Genomic DNA, 16,795 nt, shown 5'->3' with positions numbered 1-16,795 from the left:
CTCTCTCTCTCTCTCTCTCTCACGCACAAGTAGTAGGCTATATCATGTTAAACACTATCAAAGCTAGCGGGTTTAAACATCCTTTGGGAACTCCCAGGTGAAAAAGAAATATATTTAAATTGTGCTTTTTCGGACATACTTACTATATTTAAATTATACTATACTAAGTGCATATTAAATGTATTATTTTGAAACAACTTTAAGTATATTAAGGGTATTTCAAGATATGCTTAAGCTTGTAATATATTTAATATACTGAAATTGTGTTAAATTGGAACCACTTTAAGTATATTTAGTGCAATTTAAGTGTATTTCTTAAAATACATTTAAAATGTCCTTTTAATACTTCATGAACTACAGTTAGAGTATATTTGAAGCATTGTTTTAATGTACTTCAAGTACATTTCAATTGTATTTCAGCTCATTGGAAATGCATTAGCATTACACTACTAGTATATTATAAAGCTGCTTTTTTCAGTATATACACACACGTACACACTTTGATATCTAGAAAACTTTAATGTATTATATATTGTTGTGTACATTACAAATATTCATAAAGTACACTAAAAAAGGACAGCAGCATATATACTTTGGTGAAAAACAAAACAAAACGTATGTAAAAATGCACTTGAAATACAAGTATGTTTATAGTATATTTGTATTCACTTAAATATACAAATATAATTCCTGTCATTTATATGTGGCAAAGGACAACATTCGCTGATGTTGTAGCCTACACAAAGGCAGGATTAAAGGATATAATATAATTAATTCCTATATGTGACCCTGGACCACAAAACCAGTCATAAGGGTCAATTTTTGGAAATTGAGATTTATACATCATCTGAAAGCTGAAAAAATAAGCTTTCTATTGATGGTGGGTAGGACAATATTTGGCTTAGATACAACTATTTGAAAATCTGGAATCTCAGGGTGCAAAAATAAATAAATAAATAAAAAAATATTGAGAAAATCGCCTTTAAAGTTGTCCAAATTAAGTTCTTAGCAATGCATTTTACTAATCAAAAATTAAGTTTTAATATTTTTACGGTAGGAACTAAATGTCTTCATGGAACATGATCTTTAATATCTTTAATATCCTAATGATTTTTGGCATAAAAGAAAATCTATAATTTTGACCCATACAATGTATTGTTGGCTATTGCTACAAATATACCCGTGCTACTTATGACTGGTTTTATGGTCCAGGGTCACATATGTTACTCATTTGATACTATGTAATTTGATAAACAATGAAATTAACTGCAAAGTGCTTTTTCTGTACCTGAGATTTACAAATCTGTAATGCATAGTATACAAAGAGGCCTTTATTCTTTTTCTCACCTTAATTTTTATTTATTTTTGCTCTCTACTGTTAACATGCCTCGAAAAATGAAATGATGTTCATTATAATCGGAGTGCACATTTTTGTGCTAAACTGTAAATGTGTGCATATATGCATTTGAATGAGTATATTAGGGTGTGTAATGCACCAGTCACTGTATATTAAATAAACTTCAAGCATATATAATGTGCATGATAATTCATATTAAGACATCGCAGACAAATTCACCATGCATTTAGTGTGCAGAAAAAAGTCAAGCCCCCATTCACCAACCTCAACATCATTTCATTCTAATCCACATTTCTTATGTTTGCTAATTACAGAGCCACTCATGTCCCTGTCTCCGATTATCATTTCGCATAAAAGGCACAAGTTTAGCATAAATTACGAATATTTCTGCATATTAGCCAGTGACGCCGTGACATGTTAATGACCCTGGTGTCAAATGGCAGAGAAAATGAAAGAGAGATAATCTGACAGAATGAAAAATAGAAAGAATAAACACTGAAAGAGACTAAGAAATGAAAGAGCACCTTGACATTTAGAATTGTTTTAATTATTTTTAATAAAAAAGTCAGTTTCCATTATTAATACACACGAATCTGAAAGCAGTATGAGCAAAATGCAAAGAATTCAAGGTAGAAAAGAACACTGACAACCAGCAACATTTTACATATAGTTAAAGAAAACAGGACTAAAAGTGAAGAAGTTGAGGTTGGAAACTATTGTGATTACAACATTTTCTTGGTTCTATCGTCCATTTCTAGACTAAACATAGTGTCTGTCTGTTTGTCTTTTCTCTGTCTTTCTGGGTAAGGGCAGGGAGGAGAGGCCATCCGCACAGCATTGTGGGGGTTAGAATGTGGTGACATCAGAGGAAATGTCAGAGATTGTGGGAGGCAACGTTAAAGAGAAACTCAGCTCCGTGCCTGAAAGCCTAACTGACATTTTTGGACAGTCGGAAAGGTCAGGCATACCTTCAGATGAAAACTATTACTCCTTATACAGTACACACAGCTGGGTAAAATAATATCATGTTTTTACCGTATTTGCTTGAGTTTCATGCTCATGTTTGTTGCTCCATAACCATGAATGACAATTTATATATCATACAGTATTACATACATATATGCACCATGAAAATAAATGATTTTATTAAATTACTTGTATGTATGTGTATATATATATTTTTGGATTTTATGCTCATGCTCAAGATTTAATGCTCGTGTGTGATGCTCCCAGGAGAATAATTCATTAATTCTTACACACACACACTTAATATTTGCATAATGTATATATATATATTTATTTTAATGAGTAATCTTAAGTATTTTTACATTAATTTTCATGGAGAGAAGATATAAAATGAGACATAATACATACCACAGTCCTGAATTGTTACTGTTAGGCTCAACAACCCATCATAGTCTAACGTGTTTTTAATGTACGTTTCATGCTTGCGTGTTGATCCCAAGATGACACCATGAAAATGAATTTAAAATGGATTTAAATGACTTATATATGCATGCTAATTCATATGTGCGTGTGAAAGAGAATATATTCAGAGTCTACATATACTGTGTGTATAATGTTAAACTACAGGCCCAAACTGTTACTTTTGGCTGCTGTGCCATTAAACTCAGCGACCCTTCGTAGTCTAATAGATTTGACTGGATTTTTAAGTGCAGATATCTGTCTGACAGCTTCATCTGAGGCCTGTTCCATCTGAGAACAGACTTTATGTAAATAAGTTTGGCTCTGATTGTTAATTAGGGCTTTAGGTGATCAGTATTCATGAGTGTGCGTGGCGCGCTGCTCTCGCCGGGCATGTCTGTGCTGCTCGGGGGTTGGGGGAGCACTGATCTGGCTTCAGTGACCAGTAGGAAGTATGCGCGCCACAAACTTGCCAGAATACTGATGAGGGAGGTGAGAAAGGCACCAGTCCACCAGGGAGAACTAGACACTTCCTCTATCTCATGCACCACCAGTGGACTTTACACAAGGTGCATATTTTAACGTGAGAACGTTTCGATCAGTTCCTCGGCATACTTGCGCACGGGTAAACCAAACTAGCTTTATAAAATAGAAAACATGCATGGGTCAGATGACCAATAAAGCCCACCTAACCCCCAATTGGCTATGGCAAACATATACCCGCAGTGTTTACGGCCACACGTGGGTTTCAATAGGCCAATTTGATGAAAAGCCCCTCATTGTGCTTGGCCGGGTCCTATTCAATCAGCCATGCCTGTTGGAAAACCATTCCTACACACCACAGAGAGGTGTCTCAGAGGGCAGGAAAACACGCCTTGAAAATGAGTGGAGGAAAATCTGAAATGGCTGAAGGTCTAAAAGGTGGAGATGCAACCGCCCTGCAGATCTGTTGTGGCCTTGAAAGAGTCCTCTTCAAACAAAAAGCCAGGTAGATAAATAAACTTCATCCTTTTGAATGTCGTTGACTGCCCAGAGAATAAAGCAACACCGAAAGCTTTTTCCCTTAGTTTTATGAAGTCTGCAAAACTAGTCTTTGACAGACAGAAAAGATGTTACTAGCAGAAAGTGGTAGGTATTTAGAAACACACAAAACACTGTGTCGCTGGTTAAAAAGCTCTCCTCTGTGATTTGACCTTTGTGTTTATCGTTAAGAAAGTGACAGTTGAAAGGATCTGCAAAGTACTGAGTTACATCAAAAAGTGTTTGACGTGTCTGTGACAAAAACACACATGCACAATATACCGTTCTCAAGCACTTAGCACTCTAGGTATATACTGCCCCCTAGTGATCCTAACAGTTAAATGAGTTGACGCCATACAAATTGCACTTAGATATGACAACAGTTTGGTTTAAAAAACGTGACAAAGAATGATCAATCACTGGGAATGCTAACAGACATCGCTTTCTCCACTTATAGACTTATTATAGACTTGCTGGGACCCAAGCCATATATAAAGATGAGTACAGTATATCATAGATTATTGGGACCAAAGAGCAACACTCTAGCAATGTGATAATCACTCAGGATTTCTTACAGTTCACAACATTTCACCATCATGGTTGCATGCTTTTTGCCGTTTTAATATGGAAAAGCACATTAGAATGGAGCTATGATGGACAGCAATATATTCAGTAAATTATTATGAATCACTTTATGGTGCTTTTTGGAATTTTTTCTTTTTTGACTGGCGCTATGTGGATTACTTGTGAATTATTACAATGTTTTTATCAGCTCTTTGGACCCTCATTCTGACTGCTCCCATTCGCTGCAGAGGATCCACTGGTGAGCAAGTGATGTAATACATTTCTCAAAAATCAGTCATGAAAAAGGAAACTCATCTTCATCTTGAATGGACTAACAGGGCCTTTTTTTTTTTTTTTTTAAAGCAAATGATCAATTTTGGGTGAACTATTCCTTTAAACACAGCACCACCCACTCTGTCTTTGCCATTATATTTTTCTCTAAATCTGAATGATGACATTTTGCTTGAGGTTTACGAACAAATGTTATTTATTTAAGCTCAAAAATACAAAAGACAACATGTAGAAAACAGTATCCTGGCAGGTTTCTCAGGACTAATTTCTTTGAAGGGGGAAAAAAAAAAGATTTGAACCCTGCAATACAAGCTTTCATTAATATATATAAAAAAAAATTACACATATGAATACATGCATGTATTCCATTGAGGCAAAGTTTACTCTTGGCATCATATTGTTCCTGTGAGAGTCAATTAAAAGGCTGGAAAAATCCTCCTTTCTGAAAGCATCAGTGAAATCAGTCAACAAAACAGGAAAACGCAAGTAAAGCTTTCAAAATATTTCTCATCATCCATCCAAAATATTCATAAAGCTAAAAAAAAAACAGAATCAGATAATCTTATAAGAAACCGGTGTCGTTTTAATATAGTGTGTCCTGTTCATTCTAGTGAAGAACCCCTCTTCCTCATTTATGAACACTCCCATATTCAGACTGGCCATCAATTACCTGGACAAAAACAAGACACCATAGTGAGTACCATCGTTCTGCAAGACTCTTACCAGCAGCTCTATATTTTCTGGAGCCAGGTTTGAAAGCCAGAGCCAGGTCCATTTTTAGCACACGTCAGTCATTCAGGAAGCCACATGCAGTACATTGTTGTACACTGAACATACACTTACTCCATCATCAGTGATGAAAGTTACCCATTTTGTTGAGGTGTCATTAGATTGAGTCATTTCAAAAAATAATTTTCATTGACATACAAAACACCTCATACTCACGCCATGACCGCTGGAATGCGTCAAAGTTTAAACTATAAACGTGCAACGCACACAAAAACATGCTTAGAGGAAGGAAGATGCCCATTAAATAAACAAGAGACTATTACGAGTGTCAGACATCATTTACATTACAAACTACACATACATAACTCAGCTGACCCAGACACACCTTGCCCTTGCGACAATGAAGTAACCAACACATCTGGAAGACGCCTATACGTTCTTTTCATCCTGTTGTTTCCGGTCAGGCAACAAGATAAACTACGTTACTGTCCCAAATGCACACTGGCTGCCTTTACTTGATCAAAAATACAGTAAAAACACAAATATTGTGAAATACTGTATTATTACAATTGAAAATATATTTTCTATTTTAATTTATTTTAAAATGTCATTAGCAAAGCTGAATTTTCAGCATCATTACTCTAGTCTTCAGAGTCACATGATCTGTCAGAAATCATTGTAATATGCTGATTTGCTGTTCAACATTTCTTAATATTTTATATATATATATATATATATATATATATATATATACACACACACACAGTGGGTACGGAAAGTATTTATATATAGAGAGAGAGAGAGAGAGAGAGAGAGACAGAGAGTTTGGATTGGTAGTGTATGTTTCAGCTCAATCAGCTGTCAACAAGTTGGTTGACAATGCAGTGGCATCAATGTAATTGGGCAATTACTCTCTGTAATTGACTACAAACAAAAATGTTGACCCTCTCATTAATATTAATAGCCTTCTATTAATATTTCAGTGATGTCTTCGATCAGTTTACTTACTGTGTGTTCATGGGCAGCTCCCGTCTCCTGGAGCAGTTAGGATTCAGCCCTGGTTTGGAGTGCGTAGCTTTCTGAAATACAGCCAAGGCGAAAAGAGACACTGTTGCAGGAGGGCAGGGGTCAAAGCTTGAATGCGATTTAGATAAAAAGGAGGTTCTATGAGGTTCTGGATTAGAGCTGCAGTTCTTTTCAGCACTAGAGGCGCCTGGATCACTGTTAGTTTGGGTAGAGTGGGACTTCGGTTTGGAGTAGTGCAGATAAGGTTCATATTTGGGCTTTGAGTCCAAGTTTGCATATTGATCAAGGTCTTCATCATAGGTCTGCATTTCCTGCTTGCTCCTGTTTTCTTCATCCTTTTTATTTTCGTCCCAGTAGACAGGTGATGGAGGTAATGGGAAGTTCATTTCTGGCATTGTTATCTCTTCTTGCATGTTTGTACATTCTCTTTGAATCCTTCCCCAAGCATCACATTTTTTCAAACCATCATTATAGCCACCACCACCTAGAAACTTCCTTCTCCTCTCTTTGTATTCTTCTACCCAATCTTTTCCTTCTCCAGTTTCCACCAAAGCATGTTCTTCCATCTCCTCTGGCTCCACAGGGCCTGACTTTGGATCGACTGGTGACCTGTCAGCAAGTTTATCAGCTGGTTCTGAAGGATAAGCCCAATTGCCTTTTAGTTCTAGATTATTCATCGTACTGCCTAAATGTTCTAGATTACCAAGGCCTCTCAGGGGTGATTCTGAACTCTCTAGCTCCATGTCTTCTGGATCAATACATTGGTCCTCTTCATCTTTAAGTTCCAAATTCTCACTCTCTACATCTGTCCAAGCTTGATTCTCTTGCTCCACAGGCTGAAGATGTAGAACCTCTGGCAAGTGCTTGCTTTTATCTGAACCCTTGCACCCATTTCTAAAAGGTTCAGTTGGGACGGCTTCCAAAAGCTCTGTGGTGGGGATCTCAAGTGCATCTGGGTCTCCAGGGCACAGCTCTTGTTCGGCTTTAGCGGTGTCGGGTGTCTGTAAGGTTCGTGACACCTCAAAACATTGCCTGCTCTGCTGATGTCTCTGGGGAACCACTGTGAAGGTGGTCAAACCTTCCCTCTCAGAAGGTTTTCTCAGCAGCTGACAGCCAGAAAGTGCCTTAAGCTCAGCCTCAGGGGTGTGATGCTCAGAAAACAAACCCGTAGAAGAATCTTCTGCTAGCTGATGCTGGGATATATAAGAACTACAGAGGAAAATTAGAAGAAATCAGTAATCAGTTACTTCAAGAACACAAGCAGTGAACAGTGAAAAACGAATTCAACAAAATGAACATACTTTGCAGAAGATAGCTTTCCCTGTTGCCGTGCCTGCAGAGATTCTGCAAGTTCACTCATAACTTCAGCGATTGCAGGGCAGTGGCCAGCAATGCGAGCTCTGTATTTGTCTGAACTCTTGTCGTCCCCTTGAACATCCTCTACTGAAGCGAAACAAAGTGTTATGACAAAGATACTGTAGTGTTTTTATGAGTGTGTAAAACCATCTCATCTGCAACCTCTCACTAATATAGCACCTTGGCAAAACAAACAGCACAGTGTACAGTATGTACTTTCATTTAATTTATTCAAATATGAATCAACATTAGTAAACTTTATTTCAAAAGTTAATTTGGCAAAAAAAAAAAACCAATGAATGAAATACATTTAATATATTAAATAACAATGAATGAAATTCTGTCTGAAGAAAAAGAACACAAAAGACAAGCACACAGACTGTTAATAAACAAAAAGCAAAATGATAAAACTAAACAGGTTTAATTTAAAACGTTGGATGTGGCTGATGAATTCATTTGGAATTTCTTAAGTTTGAATAATTTTAGACAAATTCTTAAAAGCATCCCTTATGACCCCGGCATATTAAAAAAAAGTCACTGACATTTAATAAAGCTGAACTGCAATTATGTAGATAAAAATATCAAAGACTGATTACAACCATCTTGGGAGCTGTGGCTCAAAATTAAGGCACAAATATTGTGATAAAGTGCTACAGATTTGCCTGACACTGAAATGACTTTACAATAAAAAAAACTAAAACATACAAACATTACAATGAAACCCATTGGTCTAAGGCATAAATTGGCACTGACTGTTATTGACCTGAGTGTGTTACTTCCTCTAGAATACAACATTATGTTTATACTAACAAGGTGAAAGAGATATCACATTACAGCTTAAAGCAACAGTGACATTAAACAAGGAAGCCAATTAAATAACAGAACAAGACACAGAGTTCAGTGCAATGTGCATAAGACATGAAGGCTATGTAAAGACACAGAGGACAAATAGCCCATCACCGATGAAAGCAGGAACAGAGAAGCATGCATGGAGGAGAAGAGGAGGAAAGGAGACTGCGCTGCCTGTTAGGCTCCCCCTCCTGGTAGTACAGTGTAAAACAAGAGCAAATAATTAATCCAACACAGTTGGGAAACAGAAAGGTAGTTCATTTTCACATTTGTTCAAGCTTGATTCTATACTGAGATAGCATGTACTTGGCATCTAGGAAACCAGCACTAGCATGCAAACAATTATTCAAAAATGCTTAAACATAGAAAACTAAAAGAAAGAACACTTACGAACAAAAATAAATGTGTACCTTTTTTATCTGAATCGGATGGGGTGGGGCCATCACACGGAGGGGGCGGAGCTCTCCGTTTAGTCCTTTTAAGGGAGGACTCAGTGGAAGAGATAGGACTGAGCTGACCCTGAGCAAGGCACAAAGAGGTTATGTTTGGTATAAAGCACTAATATACTACTTTATGCATATTGCACAGTAAATACTTGAAGTGAAACAGTATGCATTATGCAATTTTAAACAATAATATGCAGTAGTTTTCGGAGAACCTCATTACATCGCTTATTAAATTCAGCAAATTGTCAGTTGTTTAATTTATTACGAAAATGAAATTCTTTTTGAAAATGTATTAACTTTGGACAAACAAATAATGAGTAAAATATAACATGTTAAAAATTGCACTCGTAACAGTGGACATCGAGGGTCAAGCTGAGCACATCGCACTATGGGATACAGTAATTCTTTTTTTTTTGTTCTATACTATATAATGCAATTTTAAACAATAATATGCAGTAGTTTTCGGAGAACCTCATTACATCGCTTATTAAATTCAGCAAATTGTCAGTTGTTTATTACGAAAATGAAATTCTTTTTGAAAATGTATTAACTTTGGACAAACAAATAATGAGTAAAATATAACATGTTAAAAATTGCACTCGTAACAGTGGACATCGAGGGTCAAGCTGAGCACATCGCACTATGGGATACAGTAATTCTTTTTTTTTTGTTCTATACTATACTTTTTTTAATTAAGTAGGTATATATAGTATTCTAAGCACAAAGAAAATTTGAATATTATGGACAATATATATATACACTGCAGAAAAATAGCATGCCATTCAAAACATGCCTCATTACCACACACGTACATACCATTTTATTTTAATAATTATTCTACCATTTAACTATAAAACTGGATTCTGATTAGTAGAACTGCACATTCCTGCATGCCACTGTTGTTATTGTTTACTAAAATTTAAATTTAATTCAATTTAATTGAAATAAAATAAATATTAGATGAAGAATGTGCAATACTAAAATGATTTTAAAAATAATAAATTAAAGCTAAATAATAATGACCAAAGCACCAAAGAAAATAAATACCAAAATTAAAATTGGAAATATAAACAAAGGCTAATTCAAATGATCAATAAAAACTATAATAGTATATAAATAATACTAAAACTACACTGATGCATGCTTATATGAATATTGGATGGCCAAGGGTACAGGTTTGTTTGGACTGGTATGGAGATGCCCACAGCAGTCCCACCTGTTTTCTAGCAGAGTCACTCTCAGATAGGTCGGAAAATTCTCTAGTGTGATGCCCACAAGCGACACTCTGGGACGCCGTCATAGGAGGCCGTGGAGCGCGTCTCTTCTTTGACATGTCGGCAGGGACCATGGGTAAGGCTGAGTGACCGTTAACACCATTCACCCTGTCTGCACATTGCCCGTTCCGTTCAGGAGAGTTTGGAGCACTGCCAATCACAGCCTGTAGAAGAAGAGGGAAAACAAATAAAAATCACTGAATATGTTTAAAGGAGTCGGACATTACCAAAAAAGAACTATTTTTTCAATATGCAAACTGAATTAATGTCCATAAACATGAGGCAAGATAAACAGATGCATAGGAAAGCCGAAAGATAAACAGATGCAGAGACAGATGGGTGGACCAGCACAAGTGTTTTACAAGGTTACAGTTCGGTTATGATATTTCCCCTCATTTTCTAAATATGACAACCAGCAGGTTGCACAGATTGCAAAACCAGACAGACTGACAGGTGTACAAACCTGCTCAGGTGTTTTCTTGTTCTTCTTGAATAAACCAAAGAAACCTTTGTTTCCCTTCTCTCTGTGATTCTTTTCTTTAACGGAGGATTTCTGTTCTTCCTCACCACCTGGACAAACACAAAAGAGCCTCTTAGATCAAACAAACTTTTGTGGACAAACCTCAGCGGTGCGGAAATTGCTGATGCACTATTATATAAAGATAATTTGTTTGTTAGAAAATGTAGTTGTTTGGAGTTCGGTACCTTTATGGGTTAATACAGGATCAGCAGGATTGTTTGGTACCACTTTAGAAAAATTGAAAATTGAAAAGAAAAAAAAATCAACAACTTCAAAAGATTAATATTACTCCATTTATATATTTAAATATAGGTCAGATGCCTCATTCAAAAATCAAACATAGGGTCTCATTCACTAACTGTGTGAATTGTTATGAATTTGTGTGTACATATACATATATATATACATATATGTACAAATCTACTTATGAACATTTTCATAAAGTATGATTATAACTTTCATACAGTTAATTACAATAAAAAATAAAAAATGAGCAACTGCATGGCCTAAAAGGTTGTGTAGTAAGCAGAATATGGAGATGGTTTGGGTGTGTTTTATGCAAATGAGAATTGCAGTCATTCATTTGTGATACTCCAAACTCATGAACATAATGAGATTAAAAACAAATTCACGTGCCTATGCACATGAAAATGTGCAAATTAGGTGTAATTTCATCACAAATTTATTGAACAATTCATGCAATTATTATTGAATGAGACCTATATTGTATACTAAACACACAGTATGTACTGCACATGATACAGTATGCAACATTGCCACAATGTCACTACAGTGACATTTTTTTTAAACTTTCCTAACCTTTAATGTATTTGGCATACAGCTCCCTGATTCCATAGTCATTGAGTGTTTTTGTGAGATCCAGACATTCCTCTGATTGATATGTCCTCAGTAAGATGGTGGCATCAGGGTCGAACTCACACTTCTCACACACTGTGGCCATCAGCTCAGCCAGCGGCACTGTAGGATTGACTCGTACTACTGCCTTATGAGACTTCTTGTAGTTTACCAGAAGACGAACTGTTGCCTGTTTTGAGAGAGTTGCCCATTTTTAAGAGAATTCAAACTTTTAATAACAGGTTCAGTGTGACTTAAGGCAGACCCTGTGCCCAACCTGGGTGACCTACAATGAAATGTATAAGATACACTCATTTTATGCACCAAAAAGGTCCAAATCCCTTGATTAACTGCTTGAAATTTGACAAAACCCACTAAAATTAAATTTTAAGATGATATGGTAATTAAGGTAAAATTATAAGATATGGATATAATTAAGCTTTCAATTAGACTTACCACAGGAACATGAGGTTTCTTCTTGTAATCACATCCTTTAGTTTGCAGGACAACTCTTTCAAACTCAAGAGAGCCAATCATGGAGTTTGGTTTGAAATTGATGTGGTTTTGATTTGTGGAAATAAGCTTAATGGCATGATCCGATGGAACGAGATGGTGTTGAGCACACAGTGTAACCAAAACATCCATAACTGGTTTACTGCAAGGGCACAGACACAAGTCGGACGGTCGGTCATTTCAGTGCAAGAATTGGTGAAAATGTGCAACAACAGATATTTTCCTCCTCTCACTCACCTGCCATGCACTGTGGCTGTGGTCTCCTGTCCTCCTGGGAGCAGTACAGTCAGAGTGATGTCCCGGTCTATGACATCTTCTTGGAGAGCCATGTGTGCGTGCTGTAGGTAGTATGAAGGACAGAAGTCACTGTAGATTTGGGTTGTCCTACTGATGAAGCAGAAAAATAAATTGATGGCTCATTCAAAGTACACCCTATATAATTTATCCAAGTAGGAATGATATGAGAACGCATCCAGATACAGTCACTCATGGATTTGCTTTTCTGGATGTACTGTAGCTCTTTGGAACAGAGGCATTTATGGCATCCACTGTTACAGACTCATGGCAGAATGCTTTGTGATGAATCACATCACCAACCTGTGTGAAAATCCTCTCTGTGTCTCAGCTATGGCCGTGCAGGGGAAATTTCCAGATATGTTCCATTGACTGCACTTTCTGCTGTGGGCCCTGTTAGACACGGAATCACATTTTACAATTGCTTTAAGCAGTAAAAAGACAAATCTCATGTTCTTTGGAGCAATAACTCTGTGATTCTTGGCTTAATATCAGCTTAAACACACTTGGTTAAATGTACTTTTCATGTTATGTTAATCTTCAACACATCGATTGCCTCTAAGCCCCCATCCAAACAACAGTTAACTGTAGAAATTAATATAACTATTTTAGTTCTTAATTTTATTCAAATGCATTTAACTCTGTCCCACAATTTTCTCACAACCTCCAACACAGCAGACAAGTAAATAATTCCTTATTTATACATCACCGCTCAAAAGTTTGGAGATTTTTCGGTAATCAATTTACTGAAATTAAAACTTTTATTCAGCAAGGACGCATTAAATCAAATTGAAGACTGGCTGCTAAAAGTTCAGCTTTTCCATCACAAGAATAAGTTGCATTTTAAAACATATTAAAATAGAAATCTTATTTTAAATTGGAACATTTCATAATGTTTTACTTTATTTTAGATCAAATAAATGCAGCCTTTAAACATTTAGAAGATTGTGGTGTACTTAACTGTAGTGTATATTTTCACATAAATGGTGTTCATTTTACAATCATCAAACCATTCAACACTTTAACAAGAAAAGGGAACTTTTTTTTTCTACAAACCAATGTGTGGTGCCAAACTAGCTTGCCCAGCTTGAAATGTGCAACCTTGTTACTAATCCTGCAGTATTTTTTTTATTATTATTTTATTCAAATCTTTAACTTCAATTTTATATTAATGTCACATTAATATTAACATATGTTTAATTAATGCTAAAAACGCAATTACACAAATCAAGTGCATGCAGGCATGTTCTAAATTTTATAACAGCGTTGATATGGCCCTGTTTTAACCTGTTCGTCGATACATACCAAAACAAAATCACGTCCAAATCACAACTGACTATAAACTCCAAATTGGAGTAAAACAAGATGACTGAAAATAGAGTTTAATTAATAAATAGCTATTCTGAAAGTGACGAAAATTTAAAAATAAAGTTGGAGAGCCAACGCCTTTGGGTGTGTATGGTGCTCGTTTGCTGGAGCGTCACGTTTATCATATCTGGGCGTGAGCTTTTTCACGCCTCCCCGCCGCTGATCATCGGTGCAAAGCTGAGAAATGCATATCAACCCACGGGTATTTCCCACGAGAATGAACTCGACAAACGCCTAACGTACGTGCACCTGGTGCGCATTTAGCGACCATGGCCATTCAATGCTCAGTAAGGGCACTCACAGACATATACACAGACATTTAACCCATATGCTAATTTAACTCATCGTTTGTTCACAAATTGTCATTTTAAGACTTACGATACATTCACAACAACCTTAAAAGGTCTGTTACATCGCAGCAGGATTAACTTAAGTACTATCACTGCTCACCGATGCGCACGTAAAGTTTTGGATACAATTACGCAATGTTTGGCACCTGTATCTTATTCAAATCCTTACCTTACCTTACCTATCTTCACTCCTCTATAAGAGGTCCTTCCAACAACTGCTGTTTAAAAACAAAAGGAGGACTAAATGAGCAAAGAAACAAGTGAATGCAAAGACAAGCTTTGGTAATCCTCTAGTGTTGTCAGTAGTAGCCTACCTTATGGACATGCCCAGTGCTGTGACATCAACAAATCTGTTTCCTGTGTGTGTGTGTGTGTGTGTGTGTGAGAGAGAGAGAGAAACAAAGAGACAGTGATATAACATTATTTTTTTAAGGCTAAAGAGTTGACATGATTTAGATTTTACTCAAAACTACATTTAAAAAAAGTATTATTTTTGTTGAGGCGCAATATATGAAAGATACATTTTGTTTGTTAATAAGTGAATGTGGTTACTAGTGATGTTTGTCAGTAAATAATGTCTTAAATCTTTGTGAGAGAAAGCTGGTATGTGGGCATGAATAAATCAAGCTACTTGTGTTTACTTGTACTAATGCCCTAGCAGTCTTCAAGAACTGGTGGCCAATCACATGACGGATGAGTAATCAGCTTATTGTGGTTGTCTGTTGTCTCAGAGAGTGCAAAAGCGTCAGCTGCGGACGTTGGTTCGTTTCAACACATTTTGCTTGCTCAGTAGGGCCACACAGAAGTGCAGTAATTCATCACTTTCATACAACAGGAACACTTTTTGTTATTTCTGTAAGCACCACAGAGGTTTCTACTCTCCACAGCCCTGAAGAACATGGTCAAGGACTCATCAGTAATTAGTATGCTACAAAAATGATTCAGTCATATATTAAATGACTGCGAGTTCATTGTATCAAAGGAGCACGCACACACACACACACACACACACACAAAGAAAGATGCTCAAATATAGCCTTGTGTGCACATGTGTTTACATTTCAGGTTGATACCATGACCTCATTCCCCTCGCAGCAGGTCACAATGCCATCTCTCAGTAGACTGTTTATTTCACACATCCTCTGACCAGCGGCCAGCTCCACATAGAAAAGTCAGACCTTGAATCTTTTCTCATGTGTCTGTTTGCGTTTCTGGTCATGTGCTTATTCTGGCATCTGAAGAGATATTCATGAACTTGTGTGTGTGTTTAGTGTCAGTGGGTGAGTAGAGATATTCAGCAGAGCTATTCTAATGAAGGCATGTACTGCCACACTTTAGTGCTAATATAACTGTGCTGTGTGTGTGTGTGCTTTAGGACTAGGCTATTTATAGTTTAGGGTATTTTATTTATTAGCAAATATAGACCCTCTTAATCTAATGAAAAAGTATGATGCTGTATTTTTCTTTGAAGTAAATACAAATTTGAAGAAGCTCAAGTCAATTCGCATTTACAGCACTTCATTTTAGGTCATTTAAGGGTGATTCTTTAACCTAGAGCAATTTTACATCCTAGTACTCCAAAAAAAAAAGTTAGATTTTATTGTAAAAACATGGCAGCTGTGGTTGCCAGAAATTCACTATAAAAATACTGTGGCAAAATTTCCAGTATTATGGAATGCCTGTATATTTCAAAACTTATATCTTATTATCAGTGGTGTATAAATTACCTGAATGCCATACTCAAGTAAAATGACAGATATCTTACCAGAAAATGACTTTGGTAGAAGTTGAAGTCACCGTTTAGAATATTACTAAACTGCCAGTAGGTGACAGCAAGTAACTGTTAATGAGTGAGTCATTGAGATTCAACCGATTAATTCAAACGACTAATTCATTCAGAAACAAAGCATTTGACTGTGTTAATGAGTGAATCACTGAATCATTTATTCAACCGATTCGTTCAAAAAGCGTATTTATTCAATAAGTAAACACCGTCCATTGCTCAGAGATGCAAAACAGTGCTGTGATCTTTGTTTGGAACTATTTTCGTTGGCAAAATTGAGCAAAAACGAGCAATATTATATCTAAAATGTAAAGTCACTTATTGCTTTACTGAACTTGTATAAAATGATTATTAAATATGCGCTAGCTGGAACGTGCTGCGGGTCGAGTCCCCTTCTCGGTGAGAACTGGGTGTGTTGCTCCCCCAGCTGATAACTGCTAGCCGTTCCACCAATGGAACGTGCTGTAGGTCGAGCTCCCGCTGAATGGATGTCTGCTCCCTCAGCTACAGGTTCGCGGCTAGCCACGCCAGCGTGATAGCCGTAGGTGAGACTGATGACTACTCAGAGCTCCATCTATAGGCTGCCCTCCAGAAGTGCCACGAGAACCCCCTAGAACGGTTGTATCCATCTACATATGGACATTCTAAAATCCACATGGTGGTAAGTGGGCACGGTATCTTTGCCCACTTTTCTAAAATTCCACGAAAGTGGTAAGTGCGCACGTTCTACTTTGCCCACTTCTCTAAAATCCTATATGGTAAGAGTTACGCGCAC

General features: G+C 36.7%; 1 protein-coding gene across 13 annotated transcripts; it reads right to left on the bottom strand.

Moving 5' to 3' along the window:
• Positions 1-4,926: 4,926 nt before the first annotated feature.
• cobll1a (cordon-bleu WH2 repeat protein-like 1a) lies at positions 4,927-14,791 on the bottom strand. 13 transcript variants are annotated; one of them, XM_016266909.1, is made up of 13 exons: positions 14,552-14,790; positions 14,407-14,452; positions 12,823-12,912; positions 12,463-12,609; positions 12,169-12,367; positions 11,677-11,902; positions 11,043-11,084; positions 10,801-10,907; positions 10,280-10,501; positions 9,028-9,136; positions 7,714-7,855; positions 6,395-7,621; positions 4,928-5,327 (listed from the first exon to the last, which is right to left on the bottom strand). In XM_016266909.1, exons 4-13 carry the CDS (start codon positions 12,552-12,554, stop codon positions 5,324-5,326), a joined length of 2,370 nt encoding a protein of 789 aa, XP_016122395.1. In that variant the 5' UTR covers positions 12,555-12,609; positions 12,823-12,912; positions 14,407-14,452; positions 14,552-14,790; the 3' UTR covers positions 4,928-5,323. The 13 variants fall into 13 exon arrangements, with proteins under 13 accessions (XP_016122399.1, XP_016122395.1, XP_016122392.1 ...); XM_016266906.1 differs by having other exon boundaries at positions 14,407-14,455; positions 14,552-14,584; XM_016266912.1 differs by having other exon boundaries at positions 14,417-14,452; positions 14,552-14,579.
• Positions 14,792-16,795: the final 2,004 nt, after the last annotated feature.

This window comes from Sinocyclocheilus grahami, unplaced genomic scaffold (genome assembly GCF_001515645.1).
Source record: "Sinocyclocheilus grahami isolate Dianchi unplaced genomic scaffold, SAMN03320097.WGS_v1.1 scaffold34.1, whole genome shotgun sequence".
Taxonomy (NCBI): Eukaryota; Metazoa; Chordata; class Actinopteri; order Cypriniformes; family Cyprinidae; genus Sinocyclocheilus; species Sinocyclocheilus grahami.
Note: the sequence above shows the minus strand (reverse complement) of the source record. Positions and strands in the feature narration are given on the sequence as shown.